At 46.2% G+C, this 10951-nt stretch overlaps 1 protein-coding gene across 1 annotated transcript in view; it reads left to right on the top strand.

Annotated features, from left to right (window-relative positions):
* Window positions 1-10513: 10513 nt before the first annotated feature.
* PAMR1 (peptidase domain containing associated with muscle regeneration 1) overlaps window positions 10514-10951 on the top strand; it is a 70892-nt gene continuing 70454 nt past the window's right edge. The window contains exon 1 of the mRNA XM_032642091.1: window positions 10514-10754. Within this exon, the coding sequence (XP_032497982.1) occupies window positions 10682-10754 (73 nt within the window). The 5' untranslated portion in view covers window positions 10514-10681. The remainder of the gene's footprint in view (window positions 10755-10951) is intronic.

Below are 10951 nucleotides of genomic sequence, written 5' to 3'. Positions count from 1 at the left end.
GGGGAGGCCCATGTTGTATCTTCCCACAGGAAGGAGTTCTAGCTCTTAATAGGGACAGATGAGCCGTCTCTGAAGGCTCAGAGGATTCAGGGAAGTCAGTGGAACCACAATCTTTGGGGGCATCCATCCAGATGACTCAATCTCACGTTCACGAGTTCAGGTTTTCCCAGGCAGGGCACTGATCTTTGCATAGTAGACTGGCCGTGACAAAGCATTCTACTCTCTTTGAACCCTGGTGACTGTAAACATCAGAACCTGAGTCTGCTTCTCAGTCCACTCTCCTACTGCAGGAACTACAAAAGAGGACCACTGGCTTTCACACTTAGTATTTAAATTTGTTAATTGCCCTTAGTTTCTCATTATCCCTCTGTAGGCATCAAATCAACTCAGTAACCAGCTGTTTCTACTGTCCTCAAATGTGCTATTCTTCCATAATGTGCAAAAACCTGAATCTTCATACCAGCCCAGGCATTCCCCTCCACCAGGAGGTCCTTCCAAGTAATCACCTGTGAAATTTTTAGCAATTGGGTTGCCACCTTGTGCCAGGATTATCTATACCTCAGATACCATTTGGGATGGGGCCTTCCTTGCCAGCTGTGTGGCAAGTGATCTAGAACGCAAACTCCCTCTTACCACCTCTTGTTTTTGATTAGTCCCAGTATCAGTTGTGTTGGTTGGTCCCTTTAAGAAGCAGACACCAAGCTAAGTTAGAAGTGCAAGACAGAATTCTTGGTTGTAGAGCCTGTGAAAAATAAAGGGGAGAGAGGCAAGAGTAGGCAGGGAGAGCCTTCAAACTGCTGTGCGGGTCTGACATGGTGAAAAGCCAGGGGAAACACAGGAGGATGGGGTAGGAGACCCTCAGACTGGAACGGCATTCAGGATTTCTTGGTCAGCGTGGTAGGGAACTCTAGTGCAAATATTACCTACGGAGAAGTCCTGCATTGGGTAGAAATGGCCAGGCGCCCATACCCTCACCAACTGGGAATAATGTGGCTTGAGTTCAAATGCTGCAATTAGGTCATTTCTGGGTAGGCTTCAGAGGGTCCACGCATATCCTGAAATTGTAAGCAAAAATCAATATGTGTGTATGTTTCTAGAATCCATAGCTTTTTACTAAATTTTCAAAGAATTCCCTGATGCCCAGAAGGTAGCGTGACAGTGGTGTGAATTCACTTGGTCATCCCAGCGTGTTCTCCTGGCCCCTTTCGTGTTCCCTCTTTTCTAAAGAGCTGTGTGCCAGCTACACTGGCCTCCTTTGTGTTCCTCAAGCACTCTAAGCTCATTCCCTACTCAGGGCCTTTGTCTTAGCTGTTCCCTCTGCCTGGGATGCCCTTTCCTCAGATGCATTCAGCTTAAATGTCAGCTTCTCAGAGAGGCCTGCTTGGATTCTGCAAACGAAAGTACCTTCCTCCGTCACCCCTAGCATCCTTCTCTGTTTCATTTCTAGCACTGAGCCCTTCCATATGATCTCCTCTTTGTTATTTGTTTGTGATATATCTCTGCCCAGTAGGATGCAAGCTCCATGAAAACAAGTCATTCTCTCTTGTTCACCATGCTTTCCCCATAGCCTAGAATGTTCTTGACATATAGGACACGCTCAAAATGTTTTCTTTTCTTTTCTTTATTGAAGTACAGTTGATTTGCAGTGTTGTGTTAATTTCTGCTGTACAGCAGTGATTCTGTTATACACATATATACATTCTTTTTTATATTCTTTTCCATTATAGTTTATCACAGGATATTGAATACAGTTCCCTGTACTATACAGTAGGACCTTGTTGTTTATCCATCCTATACATAAGAGTTTGCATCTGCTAATCCCCAAATCCCAATTCATCCCTCCCCCCACCCCTTGGCAACCACAAGTCTGTTCTCTATGTCTGTGAGTCTTTCTGTTTTGTAGATAAGTTCATTTGTGTCATATTTTAGATCCCACATATAAGTGATATCATATGGTGTTTGTCTTTCTCTTTCTGACTTACTTCAGGTAGCATGATAATCTCTAGGTCCATCCATGTTGCTGCAAATGGCATTATTTCATTCTTTCAAAATGTTTTCTTAAGAATAAATGCTCGTCTTCTCTGTCCAGTAAAATATTTTCCAATGTGTCCCCTTCTTACATTTTTTGTAGCTACTTTATAGAACTATAAATATAGATATAATTATTAATAATCCAGACATGCAAAAAAATTCCAGACAATAACAGATCCCTATGCACTAGCCTCAGAGATAGACAGATGTTAACGTTTGGCTTCAATCGCCTCAATTTCTCCTTCATTTGTTTTACTTTTTAGCTAAAATTTCATAGCTCACATTTTGTGACGCGCTTCCCTTTCAGTGGTAACTCCTGCCTTGAAGGTAGTGTATGTCATTTCTAACTATGTTTTAGTAGTTTAATGATATGTGTTTCTATTCACAAACAACATATGCTAATTATTTTTATTGAAGTATAGTTGATTTACAATATTGTGTTAGTTTCAGGTGTATAGCAAAGTGATTTGGTTATGTATATACATAACTGAATATATATATATATATATACACACATTCCTTTTTTCCAATTTTTTTCCATTATAGGTTATTACAAGGTATTAAATATAGTTCCCTGTGCTATACAGTAAATCCTTGTTGTTTATCTATTTTATATAGGTAATATGTATCTGTTAATCCCATACTCTTAATTTATACCTCCCCCCCCTTCCCCTTTGGTAACCATAAGTTTGTTTTCTATGTCTGGAGTCTGTTTCTGTTTTGTAAATAAGTTCATTTGTACTGTTTTTTAGATTCCACATGTAAGTGATATCATTTAATATTTGTCTTCCTCTCTCTGACTTATTTCACTTGGTATGATAATCTCCATCCATGTTGCTGCAAATGGCATTATTTCATTCTTTTTTATGGCTGAGTAATATTCCATTGTATATATGTACCACATCTTCTTTATCCATTCATCTGATGATGGACACTTAGGTTGCTTCCATGTCTTGGCTATTGTAAATAGTGCTGCAATGAACATTGGGGTCCACGTATCTTTTCGAATTAGAGAGCTTTCATCTTTTGTGGATATATGCCCAGGAATGGGATTGCTGGTTCATATGGTAGCTCTATTTTTTTTTTTTTTTTATAAATTTATTTATTTTTGGCTGCCTTTGTCTTCGTTGCCGCATGTGGGCTTTCTCTAGTTGCGGTGAGCGGGGGCTTCTCTTCATTGCGGTGTGAGTGCTTCTCACTGCAGTGGCTTCTCTTGTTGCAGAGCACAGGCTCTAGGCACACGGGCTTCAGTAGTTGTGGCACATAGTCTCAGTAGCTGTGTCTCGTGGGCTCTAGAGTGCAGGCTCAGTAGTTGTGGCACCCGGGCTTAGTTGCTCCGTGGCATGTGGGATCTTCCCAGACCAGGGCTCGAACCTGTGTCCCCTGCATTGGCAGGCAGATTCCTAACCACTGCACCACCAGGGAAGTCCCCGGTAGCTCTGTTTTTAGTTTTTTAAGGAACCTCCATAATGTTTTCCATAGTGGCTGCACCAATTTACATTCCCACCAACAGTGCAAGTGGGTTCCCTTTTCTCCACACCCTCTCCAGCATTTATTGTTTGTAGATGTTTTTATGATGGCCATTCTGACAGGTATGAAGTGATACCTCGCAGTTTTGATTTGCATTTCTCTAATAATTAGTGATGTTTAGCATCTTTTCATGTGGCTGTTGGCCATCTGTATAACACATGCTATTTTTATATGTACCAAGATTTTATATAAATGTGTGCACACCGTATGTATCTGTTGGTAATTTGGACGTACTTAAGTATTTAACACTATTGTTGAGCCACAGAATTAACTCTGGAGCTGTCCTATCTGTGGACTTATTGTTATACATGATAATACAATTCCTTATTGTTTAAGCCGCATGAATTGGGTTTGTTGTTATGCACAACTGAAAGCTTCTTCCCTGTGATAGGCTCATTGTATTAACATTTCTCACTTTTGAGTCCTTAAGCTGTGGCTGCCCAGAAGTTTTCATTTGGCTGCAGGTTTACCAAGTGTATAGAAAGTTTTGGTTTCTCCTCTACCGCAGGTTGCCCAATTCGGAAATCTTTTGTAGTAGTAATTTATTGCCGTGTAACAAATTTAGCAGTGCAAAACAACACAATTTATTATCTTGCCTAGTTTCTGAGGGTCAGGGATCTGGGAGCAGCTTAGCTGGGTGGCTCTGGCTAAGGGGACTCTTGTGAGGTCGCAGGCAAGTTGTTGGCTGGGGCTGCAGCCATCGGAGCGGCTGGAGAACTGGCTCCCAAGATCCTTCATGGGACTGTTGTCAGGAAGCTTCGGTTCCGTTCTGTGTGAGGCTCTCCATAGTTGACTTCTCCCAGAGTGAATGGTCTGAGAGAGAGAGAGAGAGAGAGTCCTACACAGCGCACACCATGCACCCACCCACATCTACGCGGTTATCAACTGGGAGTGGTCTTTGCTCCCTCACTTTTCTCCTCAATGTACACCATGATCACTGATCCCATCCTTTTTACCTCCTTGGTGCCTCTCAGATCAAGCCACTTCTCTCCATCCTGTTGCATACTGGATGTAGGTGCAGAGAGCTGAGTCTGGGGCACAAGTCTGATCCAGTCACTGGCCCTCAAGTTGTTTTCAGTGACCCTCAGAATCAAGTTCATGGTTTTGAAGGCCTGCCTGCACCTCTAGCTTCCTTATTACCCGGCCTTCCTCATCTCTTGTCCTCTACTCTCCCTTCCCTCTGTGTTTCTTTAGGTCTGAATTTCAGTGTCACGTTCTCAGGGAAATTTTTCAGACCAGACTGGATCCCCCGGTCACATGCTTTTGGAATGTTCCAACTTCAGTCATGCTGCTCATCACAGTTGCCCAATGTCTCATTGCTATCTGATCTGCGAATCTGCAAGGTGAGGGACCACACAGGTTTTGTTCACGGCTGTCCTCCAAGGACCGGAGATGATGTCTGGCACATAGCAGACGTGCAATACATTGCGCTGAATAAGTGAATGGATGACTTTTCACCTGGTATTTGTGCTTTCTCCTTTCCTTCCTTCCATGGAAGGAGACAGGCTACTTTATATGCAAATCCTATTTATCCCAATGAACAACGTGGCAAGATTGAACCAGACGTTCAAAGCAAGGACCTTTCAGGGGATTTTGTGGGTCCTGTGTGACAAAGACTTGCTCCTTAAGCAAGCTGTAGTCAGTCTTGTGTAAGCCTTTTCTTGACTAGGCCCCTCCTTGAGCCTTGCCCTCAAGAGAAGGAATCCTGCCAAGTCAGTTTAGTGAGAACCTCCCGTCACCGATATCTGATCACCCTTGATGTCTGATTCAGTTCCTCATCCCCCACCATCTCCTGGCTGATATCTGATCACCCTGACGTGCTTTCAGGAAGAATCCTGTTAAATCAGATTAGCCAGTATCCCCCCTTATTCCTAATGTTTCCTCTTAGTACTTTTCCATCCACTGAGCCCGCACCCTGCTCCTTGGTGATAAATCCTCACTTTTGCTTGTTTTATTCAGAGCTGAGCCCAATCTCCCCTGCTTCCTGCAGACACCCATTGCTGCGGTCCCTTGAATAAAATCTTCCTTACAGTCTTTAACGAACATCAGAATAAGTTTTTCTTCGGCACTTGGACTGGGTCTACTCAGGACAGGCCTCTCGATTTGTCTTTGAACAAATGCACACTCTACCCCTAGACTTCCAACTGGAAGCATAAACATACAAGACAATATATTCTTCACACATGCATTGGCTGCAAATCAATATAGGAACATAACCTAACTTATATCACCAGACCTGTGGAAAATGGTACCTACTTAGTTTCATTTTGAAATGCAACTCTAAAAGTAGATGTTCATGCATAGTTATAACAACAGTCAACCTTGACTGAGCTACCATTATGTATGCCAGCCTCATTTTAATCTCACCAGAATTATAAGGTAGCTATTACCTCCCTTTTATAGATGAGGAAACTGAGTCTCAGAGGGGCCGATGAACTTACCCAAGTTCATACAGCCAGTAGGTACTAGAGCCTTGATCCACTCTGGGGCCTGTTGCCCTTTTTTTTTTTTTGTGGTACGCAGGCCTCTCACTGCTGTGGCCTCTCCCGTTGCGGAGCACAGGCTCCGGATGCGCAGGCTCAGCGGCCATGGCTTACGGGCCCAGCCGCTCCGCGGCATGTGGGATCTTCCTGGACCGGGGCACGAACCCGTGTCCCCTGCATCGGCAGGCGGACTCTCAACCACTGCGCCACCAGGGAAGCCCCCTGTTGCCTTTTTTATGCCACTGTACCCTGCTGCCTTTCCTTGGAGTTATTCTATTTTTTGGTCCCTTCCTCATCTTAAATGGCTCAAATGCATGTAATTGTTGAGTTAGCCACTTGGATTGGGGTCACAATTTTTGCCGGTGTTCTTCGTAAAGCTTTGCAGTTCCGTGGCATGGCAGACATTTTGCTTTAATTTGAAGTTTATAAATACACATATAAAAGTCAAGAATAGGTTTCCCCAAGTGATTCAGGAGCACATTGACTATGAAGGAGGGAAGTGTGCCCACTTTCAGCAATTTCCACGATGAATGACATAGAGCAAGAAGAACGTGGTTAAAGAAAGAACGACAGACTCACCTACCCCTTTGCCTGGTTCCCAATGGAAAGGGAGCGGAGCTGAGCCAGCCCTGGAGGTGGAACATTGGGGCTCGTTGTGTAGGTGAACAGCCGGGATTCATTAGGGCTGGAGACTTCCATGGTGTGGCCAGTTAGAGCAGGCTCTGGTGGAAGGACCCTTTGTCTTTTCCACAGACCTCCCCTTCTCCATCTCTGGCCTTGGTTGACTTGAACTTTGTGTTTCGTACGCTGATGAAAACCACACTTACTGACCACACTACTGACCAGTGCTCTGGGATGCCTCTCTCAGGCTTGCAGGCCTGTAGCACCCCAGCTCTTTACTCTGGCTTGCCCTCTCTATGGTTGCTGCTCAGGTGCTGATCTGGAAAAGGTATAGTTTGGAGACTGGGGAGCTGTTGGCATTCACAGGACAGCCTTCTCTGCGGTCTCTTTCTGTGTATTCACATGCAATCAGCCTCCCACGGCATTGAAAACGGTTCAGGTTTTTTAGAGTGCCTCATCCTTTCATGTGAAAATTAGAGGGGATTGTGATTTGTAATTAAATGGGTGGCCCCTCTCCATCTACTACAGCCAATTGTTGATTTCTGAGTGTTGATTATAAGTAGATAATTCTTTTTTTTTTTTTTTTTTTTTTTTGCGGTATGCGGGCCTCTCACTGTTGTGGCCTCTCCCATTGCGGAGCACAGTCTCCAGACATGCAGGCTCAGCGGCCATGGCTCACAGGCCCAGCCGCTCCGCGGCATGTGGGATCTTCCCGGACCGGGGCACGAACCCGCGTCCCCTGCATCGGCAGGCGGACTCTCAACCACCGCGCCACCAGGGAAGCCCTATAAGTAGATAATTCTTAATTCCAGGTATTGTTCCCTACTTCCCAGCATGGCACTTTGCCTCTTTCGCCCATAGCCTTTGTAATGATTGATTCCTCCCTGAAGTGGGTGTAGAAAGTGAGGGCAGGAGGGGGAGAGAATCATAATAAAAATAGCTAATGTTTCCTGAGTACTTAGTATATTTTAGGCACTGTTCTGAGCTCTTTACTCCAACCCTATGGGGACAGGTACCATTATTCTCTCTACTTAACAGGTGAGAAAACTACAGCCATCATAGGTGAAATAACCTGCCCAGGTGTACATATGTAGTAAGTGGTCCAGTTGGATTCAACACTAGGCAATATGATCCAGAGCAAGAGCTCTTAAGGCAGAAATAGGAAAAGAGGGAGGGAGGGTCCTACAAATACCCATTGTGCAGCTTATAGCCTAGATTCAACAATTGTCTGTCCCAAACCACTTTCCCCTAACCCAACAGATACTTGGTGAATTTTTCAGTGTTAACTTATGATGATCTTAAAAAGTTGGGACTTTGCAGATCCTTTTGAGATTTTGAAGAAGGCCATGGCTCCCTCTTACTCCAAAAACTGCATGCAAAATTTTGCATATCATTTCCAGAGGTTCAAAGGCCATGTGAAACTCTCCTCCCAATAGACCCCATGGAACCACGGTCAAGAATCCTGACTTAGAATAATACTAAACTCTATCAATATGAAAAACTGATTTGACCATAATGGAAAGAGAGGAAGCTAAATTTGGGTAGGAAAATGGAAATTTGTGTAGAGTTGTATGACCTCAGACAAATTACTGACCTTTTTTGTATCATAGTCATAGCTTCCCTCTTCCTCGACCAGCCCATGTTTATTGTCAAGTTCAACAAGGTAATATCTGATCACTGCTTTCAGTTCCCCAGAAGAATGTGTCCTGCTCCTTTCTGAGAATTCCTTTCCAGGTTCCATAGCCCTAGGAAGTTTGCAAACCCAAATTAGTGACAACAAACTAGTAGGGCCCAATTACTCCTGTGGGCATTCCAAAGATAGATGTGAGGGCCTGTTTCCAGCCCCCTAAGCCTGGAGAAGCAAAGACCTGGCACCAGGGACTTCCTTAGGGAGCTGCCAGTCATGTTCAGCACCTGGGGCTCCACCCTAGTGGGGTAAATTGCTTTAGGGAGAGGCTGCTGGGTATGACTCCGGGAGGGTGTGTTTGTGTGTGTAGGTGAGGGGAGACAAGGGAAGAAGGAAGTAGCATTGTCAGCTGATGGGAGAAACAGATTCCTGAGAGGCTCTAATACCTACAGTTATTTGGAAACTAAGTCACCACCTCTCCACTCCCATTACCAAAGGATTAGAGCTGGTTGACCAGCAACAAAGTAAACTTCTCCTCTTCTAACTTCTTCCCTCTACCCCCTAGGTGTGCTGCCCTTTGGCATTTTCCCCCCTTTTAAGGTTATTTTTGGTGCTTGTTTTAAACAAATTTCACCTGGATAGAGAAGTTGAGGGTGAGGGAGAAGGCCCATACCACGGGATGTCCTTGGGATCAGTCTCAGACTGGTAACACAGACAATGATTTATATTTATGAAGCATTGAGAATGAGCTAGACCCCGTGCTAAGGGCTTTATGTATATAATCTCATTAAATTCTCCAAACAGTCTACAAAGTAGATTTGATTATTATTTCCATGTGACAGATGAGAAAATTGAGATTCAGAGAGTTAGTGGTGAATCAAGGATTTGACTGCTGTTCCCAATCTTTCGGCTGCAATGGGCCCCAGAAGCAGGGCTGGGACTTAGGAATTTCTCCCTGAGAGTAGCACCTGTGTCAGGGCTCCTGCCCATTTAGTCTGTCCTGAGTCCTGGAATTCTACCTTCGCCAAGTTTCTCCCATCATTTTCCCCTTCAACTTCCACGGCTGGCTCCTTAGTCCAGGCATTACTCCATAGTTCCAGCTGTTCTCTCTAGGCGGGCCTTGGCCTCCTCCATCCCTCAGTCTGGACACCAGGGTGACTTTTCTTCCTGGGACTTGGCTTTGGGCCCAACACCCCCTTCTCCTACTGGCTCTGCCACTTATTGCCTGACCTTGGATGAGCTATTGAACTCTCAATGACTCAGTTTCCCTATCTGTAAGATGGAGATGATAGGTTTATTTATTTTTTAATTAATTTATTTATTTATTTTTGGCTATGCCTCGTGACAGGTGGGATCCTAGTTCCCCAACCAGGGATCGAACCTGCACCCCCTGCAGTGGAAGTGGGGAGTCTTAACCACTGGACTGCCAGGGAAGTCCCAGAGATGATAGGTTTATTGTGAGGAATAAATGAGTTAATACATGTAAGGTACTTAGGTGCCTGGCACAGAGAAATTGATTTAAAAAATGTCAGCTATTATCTTGTAAAGCATCCTTCCTCACTTCAACATGTCATTTGCTATCTCTGTACCTAGACTGAACGTCCTCAGAACGGAGGCAATATCCTGTATGTTCTTTGATCCCTGAGCCCAATACCCTGCCTAGCATGTGTGCAGGGGCTTTTATGCTGCTGAACTTACCATAATGGGCGCCGTGGGAAGATGAAGAATTTTCCCAGAAGCCTGTAGAGGCAAAGGTTAAGATTTCCAAACTGTGATCACCTGGGGCAAATGCTCCAGGTAGGAAGGAGACTTGGGGATACAGGTGGAGGGGGAGGCAGGTTGGCTGCTTTTCTCCTCGCATCACCAGTGCGCCCCCTCCCCCTCGAAGGCAGGCTTTTAATCTAGCAGACTCAGTGTGCGCAGTGAAGGCAGGCAGTGGACCGCGCATCCCAGGCTCGGGGTGTGGGTGAGGGTGTTGGGGGCAGGTGCTTCAGGCTTCACCTGAGCGGCCCCCAGCCCCGTCTACCTCCGCTCCCATTCAGGGTACTGCGGGCTGCTCCCCACCCCTCACCGCGCCGAGGGAGCCCAGCCTGACCTGGGCTGGCCTCCGTGCCCCGCAGCTTCCCTTCCAGCCACAGCCTGGGGCCTCTCCGCGCGGCCACACCTCCCCGGGCCCCGCAAGGGTTAAGGCAGCCGCGGAGAGGAGAGGTTTGTGCTGACGTCGCTCTGGCTGAAGGTGGTTCCCCTCGGATGAGGATGGGAGAGCCTGGCGAGCTGAAACCCGAGCTCCCGCTCGGCTGGGGCTTGGGGAGGTCCGTGTAAGAGCCGCCTGCCCGCCGGCCTCCCTCGGTCCCTCCCTGGCAGTCGCTCCGGGCACCACCGCGGAACGATGGAGCTGGGCTGGTGGCCGCAGCTGGGGCTCACTTTCCTGCAGCTGCTTCTCATCTCCTCCTTGCCAAGAGGTACTGTGGGTAGCATCAGGACCCCCAGGAGGGGACTTCTCCCTCTTGGGGTTTGGTAGGGGGCAGGACTGCGGGGTCCCAGGAGATGGTGCTTGTGTGTACGTGGGTGGTGGCTGGGAGGGGGCGCTTCTTCTCAGTGATAATCTTGGGGGCTTGGCTGGGGATGCTGGAGTGTCTGTCTTTCTCCCTGAGAATGG

This window comes from Phocoena sinus, chromosome 8 (genome assembly GCF_008692025.1).
Source record: "Phocoena sinus isolate mPhoSin1 chromosome 8, mPhoSin1.pri, whole genome shotgun sequence".
NCBI lineage: Eukaryota > Metazoa > Chordata > Mammalia > Artiodactyla > Phocoenidae > Phocoena > Phocoena sinus.
The sequence above is the reverse complement of the archived record's forward strand: the minus strand, read 5'-3'. Positions and strand labels throughout refer to the sequence as shown.